Raw genomic sequence first — 21,600 nt, forward strand, 5'->3', positions numbered from 1 at the left:
CGTGCCAAACGAATTCTCGTCGAATCCCACCATTTGTCGCCGGAATTCGTCAGAGCCAAAACTTCTCGCCAAATCTTGTCAAACGAAATCAACTCCCGTCGGAGCGAGCGTTCTGATCAGGGTATTTAGAAATTTGTCAATTCTATTTCTCATTTAAAGAGGAAAGAGATGGTTCCGATCAGACCCTAATAGTTACAACTTACAATGCACATTTATCAAAAAGTACCTTTAATAGTTACAATGTACATTTGGCTTGATAAATATTTACGACGTACAAAATCCAATCTTTATATATATCCAAAAAGGTCATCTAATTTCTCTTCCCAAAAAAGTCCACCTCCTCCGCATCTCCTCCCTCCCCTCATCGGAAAGATACAAACAGGAGGAGAAAGAAGAAGAAGAAAGGGAAGTAGCAGTTAAAGATGGAGACAGGAGCATGTGTATCTGCGACAGCTAGGGGCATGGCAAGGATGGTGCCATTGATTTCTCCTGCGCAATCACACTTCCTGTCCCAGTTGCCACTTCCTTTTGTACCATCGAGAAACAACAAAGGTTTTATTCATGCGGCGCTCTCCGTCGACACTACTGCTGCCAGGGGCCCACTTGTCAGCGCCGCTTCGCCTTCTTCCTTCAAACATGTGCCTTTTTTTTATTCTCTCGTTTCCTCCTCTTTTTTATTGCTTTTTATTTGCCTGTTTATTTATCAATTTTTTATTTGTTTGTTTGGTTAATCTTTCATTTGTTGAGAACCACAAATAATATATTGTGGAGATTATATCATATACTCCATTTATGAGGATTGTGCTTAAATTTATCGTTTTATTTTAGTACATTTTAAGTTTCAAATAAATGTGTATTATCGAGTATGATACTGATAACTGGTAACTGGTAACTGGATCTTCACCTTTCTTTCAACTTTTTTCTTCAACAATTTAGGAGCTCTACTTGATTAATAAAATTGCTGGTGTTCTTATTTTTTGTGGTTTAGGTTTGAAAATTATATTTGTTTATTGAAATGAAAGGAAAATAATTAATAAAATGTGGATAGGTTCCCTCAGAAATAAATACAAATAAATACTACTACCGATTGGTGTAGATAATAGAGGGGCTGATTGAAAAGGTGGATCTGACAGAAGAAGAGGCAGAGGCATCAGTGGATCTCTTACTAGAGGAGCAGAATGAGGCTCTCATAAGCGCATTTCTTGTGCTTCTACGAGCCAAAGGGGAGACCTTCCAAGAGATTGTGGGGCTGGCTCGGGCGATGTTTAAGCGGTGCCAGCAGGTGGAGGGACTCCAGGATGTGGTAGACATTGTCGGGACGGGTGGGGACGGTGCCGACACTGTCAACATATCCACAGGTACTGTTTAGAGTGAGGCTATGGTAATATGCACATTACGGATCGACCCACGCTATGCATCCATATCTCTATTTTCAAAGTTTAAACAGTGATCTGAACCGTTAATCATGATCTCCATGCAAAAATGTATCTGTAGACCAAGTTTTATATTTTTTATAAATTTTTTTACTATTTTTTTAGATAGGTAGAAAATCACTGATTTTTGATGGTCCAGAATTTTCAAATCAAGTTATTTTTCTACCTATTAAAAAAAATTGGTAAAAAAATTCTAAAAATTATAAAATTTGGTCTGGAGATACATTTTAAGATGAAGAGAATGTTGAACGGTTTAGATCAACTGTTTGGACCTTAAAAATGGAGATATGAGTCCACAGTGTGACCGTTGTGTAATATACATATTACCATAGCCTCACTCTACAGTTATAGTTTGAAATAGAATGAAGATTTCCGCTGAACTTCTTTGGAGGAATTCAAAGGAAGTTGGATAATGTTTGAAACCAAACTGGATAGAATAATTTGAGTTTCATTCAGTTTAGAGCTTATGCCATTACTAATAGGATGACATTAATTAACTTGAACAAGGGTGATTCATGTATATTATTGTGAGTATAATTGTTGTATTTAATGTTTCAGTTCACTTGGTAATTTTTGTTTTTGGTTTTCAATCCCAGAGAACCAAAATTATGGCCAATATATAAACTTTTACAAAAGAAAAGACAGAATTAATAAAGTAAAGTCTACTTGCTTTCGCCAAAAGTCCAGTCTATTCAAAAATAAAACTGTAATAAAATAACTAAACCGATTCAAATAACCCCCTATCCACAGGGGCAAGTGTCCTTGCTGCTGCTGCTGGGGCCCGTGTGGCAAAGCAGGGCAACCGCTCCAGCTCCTCCGCTTGTGGTAGTGCTGATGTCTTGGAGGCATTGGGAGTGAACATCCACCTAGGTCCTGACGAGATCAAGACTTGTGTGGAGGAGGCCTCGATAGGGTTCATGATGTCTCCAAATTACCACCCGGCCATGAAAATAGTTAGCCCTGTCAGAAAGAAGCTTAAAGTCAAGACCGTTTTTAATATATTGGGTCCAATGCTTAATCCGGCCAGGGTGCCTTTCGCTGTTGTTGGAGTTTACAATGAAGACATCGTAAGTTCATATTTTTTGTCTTCGTGTTTTTATTATGTTTGTGAAACAAAACTCGTTTATAAAATAGTAAAATACAATACTGGATTTGGAAAATGCAATGCAGGTGATGAAAATGGCCAAGGCACTACAGCGGTTTGGGATCAAAAGGGCATTAGTTGTCCACTCCAAGGGTCTAGATGAAATTAGCCCTCTTGGTAGATATCTTCTGTTTTGATATTTTTTTTTTTTTTTTTTTTGCCAATTTGTTCTGATTAAATATTATGACATTTTTATGGTACTAGTGTGTTTGCCTCGACCTTTTTAACCAAATTAACTGCTGCAGGGTCTGGATATTTCTTGGATGTGACTCCTGGAAAGATTGAACAAATGCACTTTGATCCATGTAAGATTAAGTTACTCATCTTTTATCTACCTATCTACAAAACAATAATTAGCTTTTATTTTGCTACTTGTAGTTACATCTCGCACTTTGTTTCCAAAGCCCAGCATTGAAAATTAAGTTTAGTTTCAGAGTTTGTTTTAGATAATAATAACTTTTTAACTAATTAATTGCATCGATGATTCAGGGTTCATTTTTTAGCCTCAAGTATAATCTCTAATGTCCTAGTAATACAAGCCTTTGTATTATTATCATATAACTATTAATTGTCCAAGTTATGGTGAATTGGTGATGTACAGTGGATTATGGCATCCCACGATGCACACTGGAAGGCCTGAAAGGGGGAGGCCCTGATTACAATGCAAAGGTGCTTACAGATGTACTTGCTGGTGAGAAGGGGCCCATTGCTGATGCTCTCGTAAGCTGATATCCCTGTTCCCTTTCTCTTTACTTGATTTATAGACATGGTTTTCTCGTTAATTGATGTGTTGAGAATGATATAGGTTCTAAATGCAGCAGCCGCTCTTCTTGTGAGTGGAATTGTGTCTAGCTTTGGGGATGGAATAGCGCTTGCACAAGAGACACACTGGTCAGGCAAGGCCATCAACACCCTTCAATCGTGGGTCAAAGTCTCTAATGTAAGTACTTTATTTTTTCTTTGTTTCTGTTTATGTAGTAGTCCCACCTATCTTTGTTACTTGTGTTGTAATGCGATACGACCTCAATGAATGTGCTAAGAGTTTGACTATGATGGCACATCAAATTCTTATTTGCTAAAATAATTCTAATTATTTTTCCTTTAATTATATATGAATATGCAGAGTTTTTCAAGTTGAATAGATGGACAGGACTGTTGGTGTTAGACTAGACTGAGAGCCTGGAGTTGCCTTGCTGTCTTGGATGAAATTGAACTCAGTTAGCTTATTAGAATTTAGGAATTTTGTTTCATTCTTTGTATGTTTAATGCAAAAATAATGTTATAACATGTACACCAAGTCACCAACCAATAAAAGAGCCTTTGTTTCTTTGTTAAAAATATTTGCCTTTTTTTTTCTCATTTATGCAAAAATGAGGTCCATTTAGGGGTGTCAATGGGTACGATACGGGTCGGGTGGAGATATTTTCATATCCGTACCCGTTATGATAACGAAAAAAAATCTTTACCCTTACCCGCATTTTCGAATACGGTACGGGTCGGTTAATCGGGTAAACGGATAAAAAAGTGTCATTAACATTTCGATTTGTGTTTTTGATAAAATATTTTTCAAAATAAGAAAAAAATAATAATGAATACAACTAATTTGTATTATAAAAATTTAATAAAATACAAAAACTTTATTGTATTATGTATCATCTTCATACAAATATATATCTATATATAATTTTATTTTTTAAAAATTATCTTGTACAAAAACGGGTAAGATAACGAAAAAAAAGTCATTACCCTTATCCGTACCTGATTAGCTAACGAAAAAAAAATCTTACCCTTATCCGTGTTTTCGGATACGATACGGGTCGGGTAAACAAGTAAAAGGGTGCCATTGACACCCCTAGGTCTATTGCATTCAAGCAGCACGTCTAGAAAGATTTAGCATATATAAATCACCCTTGCATGGTACACACTGGACCACAGCAGCAACAGCAATGTCTGACAATTACTGTCAAATTTTGAAGCTAAAAAATAGATTGGAATACTCGCAAGGTGCAAAAGAAAAAAAGAAAAAAGAATAACAACAACAAGAACAAATGAACATGCCAAGCTAGAAACAATATATCAATAGTATACTTTTATCCTAATGGAGCTAACTAAACAAAGTAAAAGTATGTACATATCTCATGTTGTCCAGGAATCCTAATCCTAGACAAGCCGGGAATCTTATCTCATATCTACTTGTTTCTTATACTGGCACAACAATAACAGCATTCACCTTTCCAGAAATGAAAGAGAAGTGTACATAGAGGGAAAAGAAAACTGGAATAATAAAAAGAACCCAGTGGTATCATATGCTTATTTTAATGGGACTAAAACGTCCTCATTTGTTAGGTATCTGATTCTCAGGCTGAGAAAAGAACTGCTTTGCATTTGTTGCCACCTCTGCCTCCATTATAGCTTCTAAAAGAATATCAGACCCCATTTTTTCCTCTGTATCATTACAAGAGGTTATTTCAGATATAAAATGGAAATGCTGATACTAATTTATCTCCCTTGTGGAATTGGAGAAACTAACATTTTCACTTTCTAGGAAAAAGAAAATTTGATAAAAAAACACTGTCAAGTGATAGGCATCACCAATTAATTTAACAGGCATAATATTAAATTATTTTAACATTTTATTGAGAGTAACAAGCTATTTGGAAGTAATCACTCTAATGTGTAATGAATCCATAATGAAAGGAAGCTACTGACAAAAAGGATAATTTTGCAAATAGCAACTAAGCACTAGTAGGCCAAATTTCTCTTATCCAGCTATACAATCTTTTTTCTATTTATTTACAACTAGCACCTAAGCACTAGCTTTCATGTCTTTGGACCTAACACTACTAGTAAATATTCCTAGGGCATTTTGAACTGTAAGAAAGTAAAACAAATTTACATGTCAGGATCAAATTTAATAGGAGTTTTCAAATCAAAAGATAACCGAAACAGCCAAGTCTAACTTGGTCACTATTTGCTTGACATGAGCTTTGATATTATCCTTGGGGTGTTATTGTAAATACACCCAAAAGGTAGTCTGTCGTGATGTCATGAGTGAATAATAATGCCATTTTTTGCAAATACAGAAAATCTTAGTAGCTTGCACGATAAACATCTATATTTTTCTCTCCTTTTTATTTCTTCTTTCACTTTTTTTCTTTTTGTTCTATTGGTTGGGGGCTGGAGCTGTGTGATTTACAGATATAGTACCTGAGGTGCATTTAGGGAGCAAGCCAGCACTTTCAGCCGACACAGGAAGTACTGTTAACAACCCAACCTCATCTCCCTTGTCTGTCGTTCTAATAGTTGAACTGCTAGTAGTAGCACTCAAACTAGACCTAACAGAAGGTGATTCAGCTAATTTTGCATATGCCATTGCTTGCCTATGCAGGTTTGATGACACTGTATCCACTGAACTCATCACCTAGCACCACCACAAAAACAGTAAATACCAAATCAAAACACTGAACTAAAAAAAATTGCATGCTTTATTTGACTTTATATTACCAGTACTAAGGCTCTGATAAAAGAATTGTGTCTAGATTGATCAATAGCCCCTTGCACACATGAATGCATCCGTGTGATTGCAGAAACTTTTGACACGTCATGTGCAATTTTTTTTTTTTTTTTTTGTATGCGTGCCTGTATTACATGATACCTTGGGTATTTTCATCTTCAAGTGATCCTCTTCATCAGGTTTCATAACTTCAGTGGAATCCTGATTACCCCCTAACAAAAACAATACCAGTATATTATTAGACAGGGTCAACAAACGGAAACATAACTGAACTTCACAAGGGTTAACAAATAGAAAGACCCATAATTTAAAATGCAAGCTCAAGAAATTTGTTACCATTGTTTTTAATAGGATCCGTTTGATCAAAGCGCCTTGTGAATGGAGTTGGGTTAACCATAGATATACTTCTGATCTCATGACGAATTGCCTCTAATTGAGCCATTGTATCTTGTAATTCCTTATGCACCTGTTAACATAAAAATTCAAAAAACATCGTTGTCAACTAAAGGAATATGGATTGTAAGAATTGTGATAGACCACCACTGGACAGTTAGATATCATAGTGAGGTGGTTAGATAGTTAGTTACATGTATTCGGTTAGAAAAGATTGTACTTACATTCTGTTACTCAAGCTATAGTCTATAAATAGCTCACTGTAAATGTTACAAGCTGCGGTTAATAGAATGAGTTTATTTTCCAAGATTCAATTCTATCTCTTCTCTCTTGCTTAAAGCGTTTCATGGTATCAGAGCTCAACAATGTCCTCTACCACAGATCCCCCAATTTCCCAAATTCTCAATACTGCTACTCCTCTTCCCCCTCACAATGAATCAATTGTTTTGCTTAACTAACTATCTACCACCTCACTATGATATCTAATTGTCCAGTGGTGGTCTATCAAATTGATTATTATTTATTGCTAGAGTTGAATAATCAGACAGTCAAAGTTTGGTTTATCAGAAAGTGATTTTTGTGTGTAAAAGATAATTGTTGTTCACAGCAGAATAGGAGAGAATAAACTAACTATAGAAGCTTGAGACTGATGCATGATAGTATCAAAGTGGCCGCGTGCCAACTGAACATAAGCAATTGCTCTCCCTGCTGCTCTCCCAGCCACTCTTGTTATTTTTGGTAGATCTTTGGGGCCTGAAAATTTTCATTGTCAAAATGAGAGCCAGATAGAGACAGAGAGAGAGAGAGAATGAAGCGCAGACCAATGAGAGCAGCGGTAGCACCGAGAATAAGAAACAGCTCGGCATATGATATTCCAAACATTTCTCAATCAAACAAAAATATCAATACACCATCAGCCTCGGAGAAGGGGGTAGGAGAGAGAAGGTGGGTTGCAGGGGATCAAGAGCACAAGCGAAAGAAGGGAAGGGAAAAGAGAGTGCGAATCCTCTGAGATATCTCAACTTTTGCGTGACTGACGTGTCCGGTGCCTATTCGGAAGTGATGTAGGAGTCAGTATTATGTGTGCTTTGTGATTCGTGTAAAACGTATTTAAACGGTTAGAATTTTCCATAAAGTCACGCAAAGTTTGAGATATCTCAGAGGATACGAATTCGGAAAAAGAAGGGGTCGGAACGGAAGAAAGGGCACCACCAATTTCTCAGCCTGTTACCTACTAAGCCTGCTAATCCTTTTATAAACCCAAGTCAAGCCCTTGGTGCTATTTAGACCAAATTTTGGATTTCGACAGTGTTCCAGCCCAGTTACCTGGACCAATGCCTTAAAAAAAGAGCTTTCTTTCCATTCTCATTGCCGGAAAAAAAAGAAACAGAGAAAAGGAGGAATCTTTTACAATTACTAGATCTGGACCGTTCTTTTTAACTCGGCACGAATCTCAAAGTTCAATAATACTACCCCTACTGTAGCTCGAATTCCAAACCAGTTGGGATTTAATCTCAAACCGTAAAGTGATGGTAATCCTCTGCAATACCTAAGAGGATACGAATCCATAGTTAGAGTGGGAAAAATGGCACGACGGAGCCAACTCAGGGCAAGCGTGTTGAGTTCATAAAAAGATGCAATAAATAACTAGCATCAACAAAACACCATGTCTATCAAAACTAAATTAAAAACATAAAATTCATATATTATTTAAATTTCGATCTATGATTTCCTAAAAGTTTGATTAACTTTTTTTTTTTTTGGGTGAATTGGAAGAGCCGAAGAGATGCCCAATTGCTCAGTGGAATTTCTTTCTTTCAAGCATTCAACGACATTTCATTTTGTTTATTTCTTTATACAGTTAACATTCCAAATTCCAGCAAGAAGCCAAGAAGTTGCCTATTTTTTAATATTGATGGTACGCAAATTTAGGAGTGAAGATTGCAAATGGGAAATAAAATAATCACAAATTGCTTCTCAAATTTTATTTTTAGACCCTATAAGTTTGTAATAATACATAGAGGGGCTGCTATGCACAAAAAAATGACATTTACTTGTACTTCAATATACTTGATTAAAAAATAAATAAAAGAATAAATAAAAGAATAAATAAAAGGGTGGCTTAGCACCCCTCGAAGAGTATTTTTTCCGCCATTGGTTATCACTTTTAGAAACTTTGACACGGTATGGCACGTCACATGAAAGATCTAATCACGTAATGACATGTAGTCACGCGAGTCATGTGTAATTAGGATCATTAGATATGATCAAATAGTGAATCTTAAATAAACAAATTTAAATTATGATCAAATGGTCATGTGTGTCACGCAAGACACGTTTGGGCATTGCGTGACCATCTGCGTGCCGTGACCACCCCTTGAAATTTTGATCACGTTACGTTATGACACGTGAAAAATTAACTTGATCACAACACAAGATCAAAATCACGACATGTTAATCACGGCACGACACTTTTTTTCACTCTAAGTATGGTTAATGAAACTGAATTTAATCACCATTTGCCATCTTTGAAGTTGATCACAGAAAGAGAGACCGAAAACAATTATATAATCTTCCTGTGACCACCTACTACAACAAAAGCAGGTGTGAGCGCATTCATTGATATTGATTTTGGGGTATTGAAACATTCCCTTCTTCCGATGCTATCTTTGTTGATTATTCAATCGTACACTTGTAATTTTTTATATTACATGTATAATAAACAAGGAATCAGCGCATTCAACAGCAAATATAATACTGCCAAACTCAACAGCAACTTAAATTGAGAATAAATATTACTTAAAAGTTTAAACTAAACAAACAGGTTTAACTTAAGCCAATTCACATCATTCAAACAACTGGTTTTACTTTATTACACGACCACAGGATACTTTAGATAGCCAGAAAACAAACACAGGTATGATAGAGATAACTAGGCAGAGTGAGTAGCGGCAGGGAGGGCCCCGGCTTCAGTGAGAAGAGGCACAAGCTTCCCTTGATTGTGCAATGCCACGGTGCTGTCACAGCCTCCGATGTGCTTTCCACCTATGAAAACATTGGGGACTGTCCTCTGCCCCGTCCATTGATGCAGTGCTGCCTGAATTTCTGATCCATCACCTTCAATTTCATTCCGTAATTTGTCAAGTCAGGATAACAAACAAAAGCATCCAACAAAGATGCTGAGATTACATGTGTTTCCTGAGAATATCAATTACGGTATTGTATCCATTTATTACCACAGGTCTGTTACTGGGAATATTTCACAGATAGGTTATATGAAAGTCTACTAAACTAATGCTCAACAATTATAGAATTCTACTAACTACCAAGTTTTCTGGGTTACTGTTAAGTGGTATCAGAAACATATACCAGTACATGGAGGTTTGCAATGGTTGTACTAGATGTAAATGATTAAACACCGTATCTATCCCCGCAATTAACATTCTTACAATCTCCACAAATTTAATCAACAGTAAAAGTGAAATTAAGGATACTTACTCTCATGATCCAATTCAACAGCCTTGAAATTTGCACCCAAGGATGAAAGCAACTTTTTAACCTGATTGCAGTATGGACAGAATGATTTGCTGAAATTGCAAAAGAATTTAAATTCAAAAAATTAGATTTACTGTGCAGAACAGAAATATTATTAATTTGAATCATGAAGCTGCATACATTAGAAGAAGACAAAGACAAGGAACCAAATTCCATAGCTCTCTTTTTCTTTAAAAAAAAAAGAAAAAGGAAGAAGGTATGCTCAAGGTCCCCCCCACTTTGCTTTTACAAATTAAGGGTATCAAATTCCATACCGGACAGGAATAATCTACATAGAATTTTTTTTATAAACCACAATTAGAAAAAAAAAAAATTATGAAACCAACATAATATTTTTTTTTTTTTTACAGAAACGCCAAAATGTCATATCAGATTTTCTTTTTCTTGGACTTGTACATGAATCAAATTGCCATTTTGGTTAAAAAAAAAAAATTGGAGACCAAAATGACATTTTAGTTCTTGTGATTTTTGTAAAAAGAAAATAATTATGTTAGTTTCATAAAAAATCTTTTCCTAATTATGGTTTATAAATAGCAAATAGAAATCACAGATATAACACCTATTTGTACAAATAGCAAATAGGTTTAATGTTTCAGAAAGGTTTAAATCTAAAATCTCTCCTTATCAATCAACAAATAGCAAAGCCAAGAGCGGAGAGAAGAGAGAAGAGAGAAGAGAGAAGAGAGAAGAGAGGATGAAAACCTGAAAACAGCGACAGGAGAGGAAGAGACGATTTGCTTAGCCTTTTCTAGAGCCATCTCTTGTTTGTTTTCCTTCTCTTCAGGAGATTGAGATTCCGACGAAAACAGCGCTCCCATTTAACTTGCTCTTTATAGACGACGCGACGACAGAAAAGAAGGGCAGCGCTAAATAGCTGAGATTGGTCAACACGGACACGCCATTAGTAATATCAGACGTATGATTGAAATCTAACGGTCAGGAAAAAAGAAAGACTTCCGCGAAGGAAAGTATTTTACGTTTGCCCAATCTGAACCGTGGAAACTTAGTGTGAACGATCGGAAGGCGGCCGCTTATCCACCGGGAACATACTTCAAATTTGAAAACAAAGAAAAAGACAGCCGTTCGATTCCTGCCATTGGCAGAAAAAAAGCGTGTGTATGGGGCCTACCGACTATTCTCAAAAAAAAAAAAAACATTTAGGGGCTTCTGTAACAGCCACGTAGTGTGTGTGTTTTTTTTTGTTTTTTTATGAAAGCCCTTAGGCATGTAACCAATGAGTGCGTATCCTCTGAGATATCTCAACTTTTGCGTGACCGACGTGTCCGGTTTCTATTCGGGGGTGATGTAGGGGTCAGTGTCATGTGGGCTTTGAGATTTGTGCAGAACGTCTTTAAACGGTTAGGATTTTCCATAAAGTCACGCAAAGTTTGAGATATCTCAGAGGATACGAATTCTGTACCAATGACGTAGTGTATTGTATGTGGAGTGCGAAACCTCTGAGATATCTCAACTTTTGCGTGACCGACGTGTCCGGTGACTATTCGGGAGGATGGAGGGGGTCGGAATTATGTGTGCTTTGAGATTCGTGTAGAACGTATTTAAACGGTTAGGATTTTCCATGAAGTCAGGCAAAGTTTGAGATATCTCAGGGGATACGAATTCTTGTATGCATGTAGGGGTGAGTAAATTGCTCATAACTCGTGAGCCGCTCATAACTCGCTCATTAAAAACTCATCTAAACTCGCTCATTTATCCGCTCATTTAAACTCGCTCATTAACAACTCGCTCATTTATTTAATGAGCGAGCATGAGCATGACCCAACTCGCTCATAACTCGCTCATTAAGAATTTGCCACACCTAATCCCTGCCACATTTAATCCTATGTAATTATGTATAACATCAACCTTGCCTCATTAAAATTGATAGATAGTGAGCATAGTTTTATATTTAATTATGTGTAATATAATGAGTACAATGTAACATTTAATCCTGTGTAATATACTAATATTCATAGTTTCATATTCATTTTTTTTGTAAATCGGCATAATCAAAACCTCCGCCAAAAGCCCAAAACAAGTAATAGTCATAACAACTCACTCATTTAAATGAATTATAACAATTTGTTGGATTTTATTACGATGACTTTTAACAAATTTTGTTATGCGTGGACACACTATATAATTTTGTTATGAGTCATAAGTCATAACTCGTGAGCCGCTCATAACTCGCTCATTAAAAGCTCGCTCATTTACAACTCGCTCATTTATCCGCTCATTTAAACTCGCTCATTAACAACTCGCTCATTTACTTAATGAGCGAGCATGAGCATACCCTAACTCGCTCATGCACGCTCATTAATCACCCCTACATGTAGCCAATGACGCACTCGTTAGATGCTCTGATCTTCTACAACCGCCCGATTTATCTGTCTGTGTGTGTATATATATATATATTTGCTTCCTGTACGGGAATATGAAAAATCCGAACCGTTCAAATCCTTTATGCACGAATTTTAAAGAACTTTAATACTCGTTCATTAGGCATAGTAAAAAAATTAACCCAGCTTTAGATGACTCCTTGTATGGTCCTGGGTGCATGTTGCTCATGCGGCTGACAAGTTTAAAAGAAAATTTGTCACGTGACAACATTGTTAAGACCATAGTGACAAATGAATTATTCGGGTTCGGTTTGGCGAGTTCAAAAATTTATGATTCGAAAATAATTTGGGTATATAATTTGGAAATGATTCGGAATTATTCGGATCAGAGATCTCAGTCATGCAAAAAAGCAAAAAAAAAAGTTCTAGGAAATTTTTTTGAATAATTCGTAAAATTCGGAAAAAATTCGGAAAATTCATGAATTATTTGGATTTAATTCGGTCAAAGTTCGGTCAACCGAATAATTCAACGTTCGGTTCGGCATCACTAAAAAAATGAATTATTCGGGTTTAATTTGCGAATAATTCACGAATCTTGTGACTATGGTTAATACTAGAGTATATTTATATTGCTTATTATTTAATAAAAATATTTTAGCAGGTCTACTTCTAAAATATCCGAAATTATACTCTCTGTGATAATCTTGGATTAAATAATTTCATTTAACGATCATATGTAAAATAAATAAAATTAGAAATTGTCCAAATATGATTGTTGAGATCTCACTCGATCCGAAGACACCTCTGATGCAACTATTAAACCTTTGAATCGTTGATTTAATGATTTAAAATTAATGTTTGGATTGGATCAAAAGTTACAATCCTCTATTGGTCAAAAGTACTAATCTTTACAATTAGATTTAGATCCTAGGTTCTCAATTAATTTAATAACTTATATAACATTCAATTAATTCAAATTTCATATGCGGGGTGCATTTTATGTTGGAATACAACTCTTTATTTTTTCCAGTTGCTGACATATGGTCGCTGTTTGATCAATCAATTAAATGAGCAAATAGAATCATACTGTTTGTGCCATATCTATCTTTATTGATACAAATAAGGCACAAGGCAAACAAACTAGCTGCGTTTTACATATATCTTTATTTTCCCCTTTCGATTTCTATTATTTGGTTAATACTAGTCTACTACCACGCATATGTAGGGGTGGCAAATAAGTTTGTATCTCGTGGCTCAATCGTGACTCATACCTGATTTGCTTGTTAACGGCTCATTCGTTACTGAACTGAACTATTAACGAGCCAGCTCGCCACTAGCTTGCTTAAGAATTAATGAGTTCAAGTGGGGGACCTAGCTTACTTGTCAAATCGCGAGCTAGCTCGGTTAGACATCAATTTGTGAATTTATATGAATTTGTGTGCATTTTATACTGTTAAGCTCGATCCAACTTAATTCAAAAAGTTTATAGAATTCATTTTCTTCTTAAAACAAGATCCAGCCAGTTCGTTAACTTGCGAGTTAGCTCGGACTGGCTTATCACGATTTCAAGCTGAGGTTTTAGCTCTAATGCCCTAGATCCAACTCGCTCGGCTGTAACTCGGTTTAAAATTAACAAGCTGAGCTAAGACCTAGCTCGGATCGAGCCAGCTTGTTGCCACCCTTACACATATGTACTAGTGCCATAATTATTTTTGTTTACAAAAAAAAATAGGAATTTAGCGGCTCAAAAGTAAAATTCTTACAAGAATCAGTTAGAGACCTAAATTATCAGGATTTTGAAGTAAAATATCATTGACAAGGAAATTGAAGGATGTCCAATGCAAGGAATATGAAAGATTTGGTTCATATGCTGAAACAATTTGTAACTAGTAATGTACATATTCTATAGCCAAAACTAAACTAGAGATGCTCATTGACCTTTTTCGTTAACAAAAGTTTCCAATAATTTATCTTGACAGTCTTCCACTTGCGCCACAATACTTTCTTTGTATATTGGTGCAATAGCCAAATATGGATTAAAAAAAAAATTCTAGTATATATTTTAAGAGGTTCGTAAAACAAGTATGAAATATCAAGCCAGATGTTAATAATTGTCAGAAATACGTTAAACGAAAAGTCTAAAACAAACAAATATACATTGATATTATAAACAGATTCGCATCAGCACAATAGAAAGATATGCATGGATGCAATTGACAAGTGTGAATTTTAAGGTGCAAAAACAATTCATTTTCTTCAGAGTTCATCGGAGGACTGTATCAGGCCTGTAAATAGTATGCTTTACAATATTGTACCGTCTTAGATCAAGTTCTGAACATTTGTAAACCCTGACTCACTCATTTTAGCATGCGCCAGAAGGCCCAGAACTGCCAATCTGGAAGTCTGGAACAAAAGTAGCATCATGGGATGACCTAATAGTCAAAAAAATAATTTTTACAGTACCACAATGTAATTGCCAAAGTGCATAAGGTTCCTCCCAACAAAAAGAGCCTATCGATTAAAATTTATTAAACAAACAAATGATATGGCAATTCAATGGTTCATATCTCTCCAACAAAAATATGAATGAGCTAACAAGAAAGAGCAGGGCTCTTCTCTACAAGTTTTTGTGCCACTGCGTCTATGAATTCTTCAGTGTTCAGATAAAATTCCCTTGTAACTCTGCACAATCATTTTAAGGAGATAAAGTCAATACCTACTTAACATATTAGAAGAACTCGAACAGTAGGAAGAGGAAAGAAGAACAAAAAATAGGAAAAAGGAAGTGTACTTGGGGCCATGAATCAGGAGGGCTAGATCCTTTGTCATTTTACCAGACTCGACAGTCTCAATACATGCTGATTCTAAATTCTTAACGAACTCCATAAGCTTCTCATTATTATCAAGCTTTGCCCTGCACATTAATGCTAATATTAAAATGATTTACTGATAATAATCAGTGCAAAAGCAAATGTAACAATAAAAACATAAAATATCAATACTAGTTGGTAGTGCAACCTATGCTCAAGACCACGCGTCCAAGCGAAGATTGAAGCAATACTGTTGGTACTGGTCTCTTGTCCTTTCTGGTGTAGCCTATAATGCCTTGTCACAGTCCCATGTGCCGCCTCTGCTTCTAATGTTATACCATCAGAAGACAACTGTGCAAGATACATGTTATTAGCTAAAACCAATATATATTGTAAAGAAGGGAAGACGGAGAGGAGAAGAGTGGTGTTTTACCAGTACAGATGTCATCAGGCCCAATGAGCCGAAACCTGCCACAAGACAAGTTCAGTATTTCATAGTACCAGTAATCATTGACTAAACAGATACAATACTAACCCTAAACCAGAAGAGAGCACTCATCCTACTAGAGCTGACAAGATACTGATGAAGGTTTCTAAAAGTTGCACCGATATTTTACTGATAATATCAGAAAACATCAAACATATCTTGCACATGCAGCTAAACCAAACAGTATTGACCAAGTTACAAGCCACAACTACCATTTCTTGTATTTTCTGTCAAGACAGCCTAACTTGGTCTTCAGTTCTTTTAGATAACTTGATGAAATCTCCCTGAACTATCTTATCTAAACTTGCAATCCAACAGATTAATCCCTTTTGGCTTCATTTTATTTTGTTCAATTTTAATTTGCCAAAAGGAAATACAAAGGGAAAAATGTCAATTAGGTAACAGTATGCCCTTTCCTTCGCACATGCCAAACAATTCATGTGACAATTCTTTACCTTGGGCAAGCATATCACTTTGGACATCTCCATCATAATTTTTGCACGCCCAAACATAGGCTCCCTCGCTCTTCATAGCATATGCGACCATGTCATCTATCAAGCGGTGCTCATACCTAGAAAAACATGTGTACATATTAATTAAATTCTAGTTATTATATTTCTAAACCCAGATACATTAGAATAGCAACCAACAGACCAAATTGAGCTTTCTTCAAACTTTTGCTTCCAGTTCTCCTCATATACCTCCTGAAATATATCTTTAAACCTGTAGCAAACCCATGAGAATGTAAAAATAGGTCAGTGTTCAGTCTAGTTCAATGAAGTATTCAAGCAAAAGGAATACATACCTTCCATCATATTTCTTCAGTATTGTATTTTTTGTGCTCAAGTAAAGAGGCCATTTTTTCTGATAAGCCATGGCCATTGACGACTCGGCAAATGCACGTATAGACTGAAACAACAATCCACATCTTATGTTAATAGAAGTTCACGTGATAAAAATAAAAACAGAATGTATGTTGACACTTAGCTGCCACACCTCATCAACATTGTACATAGCCAGAGCAACTCCAGGTCCCTTGAAGTCATACACGTTAAGTTCCAACTGGTCCCCTTCATCTGGGACTATAAAAAGAAAAAGGTAGATGAGCTTGAGGGTTCATAAGGATGAACTCAGTAGAGGCAGTAATAGAAGAAAGCAGTGAAGTTTTTCTCTGACCAAAAATCATTTTAAGTTTTCCTGGTCCATGAATGACGGCATCTGTTGCTCGGTACTGGTCTCCAAAAGCATGCCTCCCAATACAAATTGGTTTCTTCCAACCTTCATTCCAACAGTTGTAAGATAAATCCCAATTAACACAACATGATAACAACAATAGACTAATGTTCTTACCTGGAACAATCCTTGGTATATTTTTGCACATGATTGGCTCACGAAATACAGTTCCTGGAACAAGATCAAAGAACAGGTGCAATAATTAGGATCAAACAAGGACAACTGGAAATATAGAATAGGTGAAATTTTGTAGCAATGAAACCTAAACCATAAGATATGTCAAGATGAATGAAATGTGAACAGACCATTCAAAATGTTTCTTATTGTTCCATTAGGGCTTCTCCACATTGACTTGAGATTAAATTCCTTGACCCTTCCCTCATCTACATAATAAAAGAAACAAAAATATTAAGAATGCCAAACAAAAGAGAAAAACTGGTAATCTAACATTATTATCTTTGTATAATAGGCAATTGAGATTTAATTATATGCCATTTTTCATATGCACGGTTCTATGGAAGCTCTTTCTCACAGTGATGGCTAAATTCAGCAATTTCTACATATCAAGTATTACCCTTGCAATAACAATCCTCCAAAGGTTGAAAAAAGAAAAATAAAAATTCAATTCCAAAGCAGAGATGACACAACCAGAAAAGAAACATGAGAACATAAAACTAAAATGTTTCGGTACGTATTTTACCTGGAGTTATTGTAGCACACTTTATGGCTACATTATACCTTTGAAAAAGGAATTAAACATAGTTAGAAAAAAGTTATGATAAAAATATAAAATTGAAGCATGTAATGGTTGCAGTGTTACTTTAAAGTAGCGTCCGCACTTTCCACAGTGACACGATCATCAGTTGCATCCCGATTGAGCAGCCCCAAATCAAAATATTTTATATCCAACTCTAGGTAAGGGTTTATTAGCTGCATAAACATTAAAAGACATATTACAAAACCATAATTGTCACTTGTCACTTGAGAAATAGATTGATTAAAAGTTAGTAAATTACATAATATAAACACAGAAAGAGAACAAGAATGCTGAACCTTATCCTTGATCATCGACCAGATAACTCTAGTCATTTCATCACCTTCAATCAACCAAATCAATAACAGCAGTTAACACACAAAACACTTCAATTGTAAAAATAAATGAAATTTAGGTTGGGAGAAACAAACAAACCATCCATCTCGACTATAGGATTCTGAACATGGATACGAGAGGAGGGAGCGACCGCAAGAGAGGAGACGCAGCGGAGGGGTTTGAAGCGGGAAAAGGAAGCGCCACAACTGAAGGAGTTCAAATGTTGAAGGTGGCAGTGGATGCGAGATGGCGATTTGGGATCGAAAGAGGAGAGGCGAAATGTGCTAGGGTTTTTGATCGAAGAAGAGAGCGCCATGCTGATGCTACTGTTGTTGCTTACCAGTCCCAGACCAAATCGCCGCATCACAAAATTGAGAACGAGTTGGATATAAGCAGCGAAGCTGAGAAAGTTGAGGTAAAGTGAAAACAATGGGCGGCAATTTGGTGCCAAAAAGGAAAAGAAAAAGCTAAAAGGAAAGAAACGAGCGCAGGATGGTAGAGTTCCTCTCCACTTTTTACGGAGAGTTACATTTCAGTTATAAATCTGACCCGTTGGTTTTAGATCGGACAGTCTATCGAAGCTTCGATGTGAGATGGACGTCCCAGATCCTCCTTTACCCTTAATTTATCTCTGTAAACCCCGGAACTGAGAAGTAGAATCCAATTTGTCTGCTACTTGGTCACTCCGTCACTGGCAAGAAAAAGGTAGCTCTCCAGAGCATAGTCTCAAATAAATTATTCGAGTTCAGTTTAGCGATGTCAAAAATTTGTAATTCAACAATATTTTGAATATAATTCGGAATTAATTTGGAGTTATTTGAACTAGATATCTTAGTCCTGCAAGAAAGCAAAAAAAAATATGTTATAGAAAAAATTCAGTAAAAATTCGTGAATAATTCGTAAAATTTGGAAAAAATTCGCAAAATTCGCAAATTATTCGGGTTTAATTTGGTCAATGTTCGGTCAACCGAATAATTCGGCGTTGAGTTCGGCATCACCAAAAAAAAGAATTATTCGAGTTTAATTCGCGAATAATTAGCTAATTTTGTGACTATGTTTAAGAGTAGGACGGTCAATGAGCCAAGTCGAGTCAATTTAGGCAAAACTTTTTTTTGAAACCTTGACAGTGGCTGTCAAGTATAATTTTTATTAAATAAAACGTAAAATACATCCATCGTTCTACATCCAAAACATCATCCAAACTACATCAACATCTAAACATCAACATCTAACAACACAAACAACTAAAACAACAAAAGAAACAAACCATATCCTTTAGTGGTAGACACTGATAACCTTCAGTATTGGCTGGGTAGCGACCAAAGGAAAGGAAACATCATTTTTTTTTTTGGGTTGCGGACAGAGAAAGCAGAGTGCTGTGGTGGTGGGAGTGCAAAGAGAGATGAGAGTCGACGACTAGGGCTACTGCCGCCAATTGTCCTCTTAGTTCTCCCAACAATGATGAAGGAAGAGAAGGTGCCGATAGACAAGAGAGATGACGACTATGGCTATTATCGTCAACTTTATCTTCTCCCGACGGATAGGTGTTGGAGTAGGGGGGCAGGAACGAGTAGCACTTGTTGGCGGCTAGAATTTTTTTGAAGAGAAAACGGGGTGGATGAGAGTGAAAGAGGGCAGAAGAGGGGATGAAGAATGTAGAGAAGAAGAGGAGGAAGAAGAGGAGTTGTCGATGCGAGTTCTCTTCTTCTCTATGGCTGAAGAGGCTTGCTGACAGAGAGATGGAATTGCAACTCAATTTAGGCAAAACTTAAACTTGACTTTATGTCACGACAAGTTGAGTTCGAGTCGAGTTTTGATTTTAGCCGAGCTGAACAAGTTTGTGTTGTGATGTGAGTTGTACCTAAATTAAAAATTCTGTCGATTTGATATTATGAGTCGCTCAAAAGATTGCAAATTGAAAAGAAAATTCATCATTTGCTTATACTGAACTTCATTATCTCATAATAACCACAAAGAGATAACGCAAGAATTGCAAATAACTTCGTCTTCTTCTAGCAACTAGTTAAAAAACAAACCGATCGAATTAGTCCAAACTGAGCTAGATTAGTGTTGTAAAAATAACTGTTTAGGTCGATTACAATGGTAATTGTTTTAAAAATGTTAATCTGATGTGTAATTGTTAAATTAGCAAATTTGAATTTAGAAATTGTGGTACATCCCAGCAATTATATTAGCAATTGACACATCAGATTAGCAATCATAAAACAATTACCATTGTATTTATAAGAAAACGTTTGTTTAATGACACTTGTCTAATTAATTGACTCAAAATCTTTCTAAGTGCTCTCCCTCCAATAAAAAAGAAAGATGTGCTGATGTGGACATAGAAAACAATTTAATTTAATCGCATCAATGTAGCAGATTAATTTTTAAAATTTTCATAACCGCTCTTTAGCAATTAATTCTAATTATTGGATTGGAGATGCTCTAATTGTTGACGGTAATCAAATTGTTATATTTTTTAACTAATTAGCCAATTATTTCTGATTATAACTTATTATTTTCAATTATTTCTGATTAATTACTTTGACGATATCATGTCCATCCGATAAATGCATACAGTTATACCACATTGGGCAGGATGAGTTCTCCATCTAGAAATTCGTATCCTCTGCATTAACTCAAAAGGAAATATTTTGAGTTAATGCATCTCAACCATCCAATTTGTTTTAAAATTTGTGTAAACTAAATATGTACAAATATTAAAGAACTCTCTATATCATAAATAGAAATTGAATTAGCTACGTTTAAAATTAAACGGTTGAGATTCATTAACTCAGATTCCCTTTTGAGTTAATGCAGAGGATGTGCATTCTCCGTCTAGCATGGAAAGTTGAAAACTCTTGACTGCTTATTTCTCATTTTGGATAGATTTTTTTAGAGTATAGTGGGGCAGATTTGTAACTTGTAGGCGCATAATGCCTTCAATCAAATTATATTGAACCAATTAACATATTACAGCTAATCTTGGATGAACCAAGAATAGAGCTAATCTTAGATGAACCAAGAATAGAGCTAATCTTGGATTAGCTTCACTATTCTCAATTCTTGTTGATTCAAACATAAATTAGCAATTTGGATTAGCTCAAAAATAGCTCTATTCTACTAACCCATAAAAATATTGGGTTAGCAAGAATAGAGCTTGTGGGATTACTGATATTAATAAAATATTTGATTCATCTCAATTAGAATTAGTTTAAATATTAAATTAGTATTAAATAAAACATCTGATTAGTATTAAATATAATATTAGATTATATTAGATTAGTATTAAATAAACTATTAGTTTAAATATTAAATTAAATATAACTAATATTAAATAAAATATTATATTAAATATAATATAATATTAATTTAAATATTTAATGTAATATAATATTAGTTTAAATATTAGATTAGTATTAAATAAAATATAAAATATAATATTACTTTAAATATTAATATAAAAAAAATATAAAATATCATATTACTTTAAATTTTAATTTAATATAATATTAATTTAAATATTAAATGTAATATAATATTACTTTAAATTTTAGTTTATTATTAAATAAAATATTATATTAAATATAATATAATAT

At 35.2% G+C, this 21,600-nt stretch overlaps 4 protein-coding genes across 4 annotated transcripts; 1 reads left to right on the plus strand and 3 right to left on the minus strand.

Annotated features, from left to right (window-relative positions):
• Positions 1 to 352: 352 nt before the first annotated feature.
• Positions 353 to 3,915, plus strand: LOC144544307 (anthranilate phosphoribosyltransferase, chloroplastic-like). The gene is made up of 8 exons (XM_078292768.1): positions 353 to 638; positions 1,097 to 1,358; positions 2,184 to 2,500; positions 2,604 to 2,694; positions 2,823 to 2,882; positions 3,179 to 3,297; positions 3,383 to 3,517; positions 3,701 to 3,915. The coding sequence occupies exons 1-8, from the start codon at positions 423 to 425 to the stop codon at positions 3,713 to 3,715; spliced, it is 1,215 nt and encodes a 404-aa protein (XP_078148894.1). The 5' UTR covers positions 353 to 422; the 3' UTR covers positions 3,716 to 3,915.
• Positions 3,916 to 4,534: 619 nt separating this feature from the next.
• Positions 4,535 to 7,447, minus strand: LOC144544308 (uncharacterized). Its single transcript, XM_078292769.1, has 6 exons — positions 7,306 to 7,447; positions 7,116 to 7,237; positions 6,428 to 6,557; positions 6,233 to 6,303; positions 5,785 to 5,998; positions 4,535 to 5,022 (listed from the first exon to the last, which is right to left on the minus strand). The coding sequence occupies exons 1-6, from the start codon at positions 7,364 to 7,366 to the stop codon at positions 4,913 to 4,915; spliced, it is 708 nt and encodes a 235-aa protein (XP_078148895.1). The 5' UTR covers positions 7,367 to 7,447; the 3' UTR covers positions 4,535 to 4,912.
• A 1,789-nt stretch (positions 7,448 to 9,236) lies between these two features.
• Positions 9,237 to 10,899, minus strand: LOC144544414 (glutaredoxin-like). The gene is made up of 3 exons (XM_078292922.1): positions 10,742 to 10,899; positions 9,983 to 10,071; positions 9,237 to 9,601 (listed from the first exon to the last, which is right to left on the minus strand). Exons 1-3 carry the CDS (start codon positions 10,855 to 10,857, stop codon positions 9,417 to 9,419), a joined length of 390 nt encoding a protein of 129 aa, XP_078149048.1. The 5' UTR covers positions 10,858 to 10,899; the 3' UTR covers positions 9,237 to 9,416.
• Positions 10,900 to 14,782: 3,883 nt separating this feature from the next.
• LOC144544224 (Isocitrate/isopropylmalate dehydrogenase family protein) lies at positions 14,783 to 18,459 on the minus strand. The gene is made up of 15 exons (XM_078292655.1): positions 18,098 to 18,459; positions 17,962 to 18,005; positions 17,729 to 17,838; positions 17,609 to 17,646; positions 17,214 to 17,291; positions 17,026 to 17,079; positions 16,852 to 16,953; positions 16,672 to 16,757; positions 16,481 to 16,584; positions 16,330 to 16,398; positions 16,131 to 16,246; positions 15,622 to 15,656; positions 15,397 to 15,539; positions 15,170 to 15,292; positions 14,783 to 15,060 (listed from the first exon to the last, which is right to left on the minus strand). The coding sequence occupies exons 1-15, from the start codon at positions 18,360 to 18,362 to the stop codon at positions 14,970 to 14,972; spliced, it is 1,458 nt and encodes a 485-aa protein (XP_078148781.1). The 5' UTR covers positions 18,363 to 18,459; the 3' UTR covers positions 14,783 to 14,969.
• Positions 18,460 to 21,600: the final 3,141 nt, after the last annotated feature.

This window comes from Carex rostrata, chromosome 26 (assembly GCF_964058835.1).
Source record: "Carex rostrata chromosome 26, lpCarRost1.2, whole genome shotgun sequence".
NCBI classification, from domain to species: domain Eukaryota; kingdom Viridiplantae; phylum Streptophyta; class Magnoliopsida; order Poales; family Cyperaceae; genus Carex; species Carex rostrata.

Excerpts from the sequence above, each read along its gene's own strand:
- LOC144544307 (XM_078292768.1), top strand. The coding sequence starts at position 423 with ATGGAGACAGGAGCATGTGTATCTGCGACAGCTAGGGGCATGGCAAGG. Across the intron at positions 2,501-2,603 it reads GAGTTTACAATGAAGACATC|GTGATGAAAATGGCCAAGGC; the intron begins GTAAGTTCATAT and ends AATGCAATGCAG. Across the intron at positions 3,298-3,382 it reads GGCCCATTGCTGATGCTCTC|GTTCTAAATGCAGCAGCCGC; the intron begins GTAAGCTGATAT and ends AGAATGATATAG.
- LOC144544308 (XM_078292769.1), bottom strand. The coding sequence starts at position 7,366 with ATGTTTGGAATATCATATGCCGAGCTGTTTCTTATTCTCGGTGCTACC. Across the intron at positions 7,238-7,305 it reads TGCTACCGCTGCTCTCATTG|GCCCCAAAGATCTACCAAAA; the intron begins GTCTGCGCTTCA and ends GAAAATTTTCAG. Across the intron at positions 5,999-6,232 it reads TGAAGATGAAAATACCCAAG|GTGATGAGTTCAGTGGATAC; the intron begins GTATCATGTAAT and ends TGGTGGTGCTAG.
- LOC144544414 (XM_078292922.1), bottom strand. The coding sequence starts at position 10,857 with ATGGGAGCGCTGTTTTCGTCGGAATCTCAATCTCCTGAAGAGAAGGAA. Across the intron at positions 10,072-10,741 it reads TCTCCTGTCGCTGTTTTCAG|CAAATCATTCTGTCCATACT; the intron begins GTTTTCATCCTC and ends TTGCAATTTCAG. Across the intron at positions 9,602-9,982 it reads TGTTGAATTGGATCATGAGA|GTGATGGATCAGAAATTCAG; the intron begins GTAAGTATCCTT and ends ATGAAATTGAAG.
- LOC144544224 (XM_078292655.1), bottom strand. The coding sequence starts at position 18,362 with ATGCGGCGATTTGGTCTGGGACTGGTAAGCAACAACAGTAGCATCAGC. Across the intron at positions 18,006-18,097 it reads TCCTATAGTCGAGATGGATG|GTGATGAAATGACTAGAGTT; the intron begins GTTTGTTTGTTT and ends GGTTGATTGAAG. Across the intron at positions 17,839-17,961 it reads GGTCGATGATCAAGGATAAG|CTAATAAACCCTTACCTAGA; the intron begins GTTCAGCATTCT and ends ATGTTTATGCAG.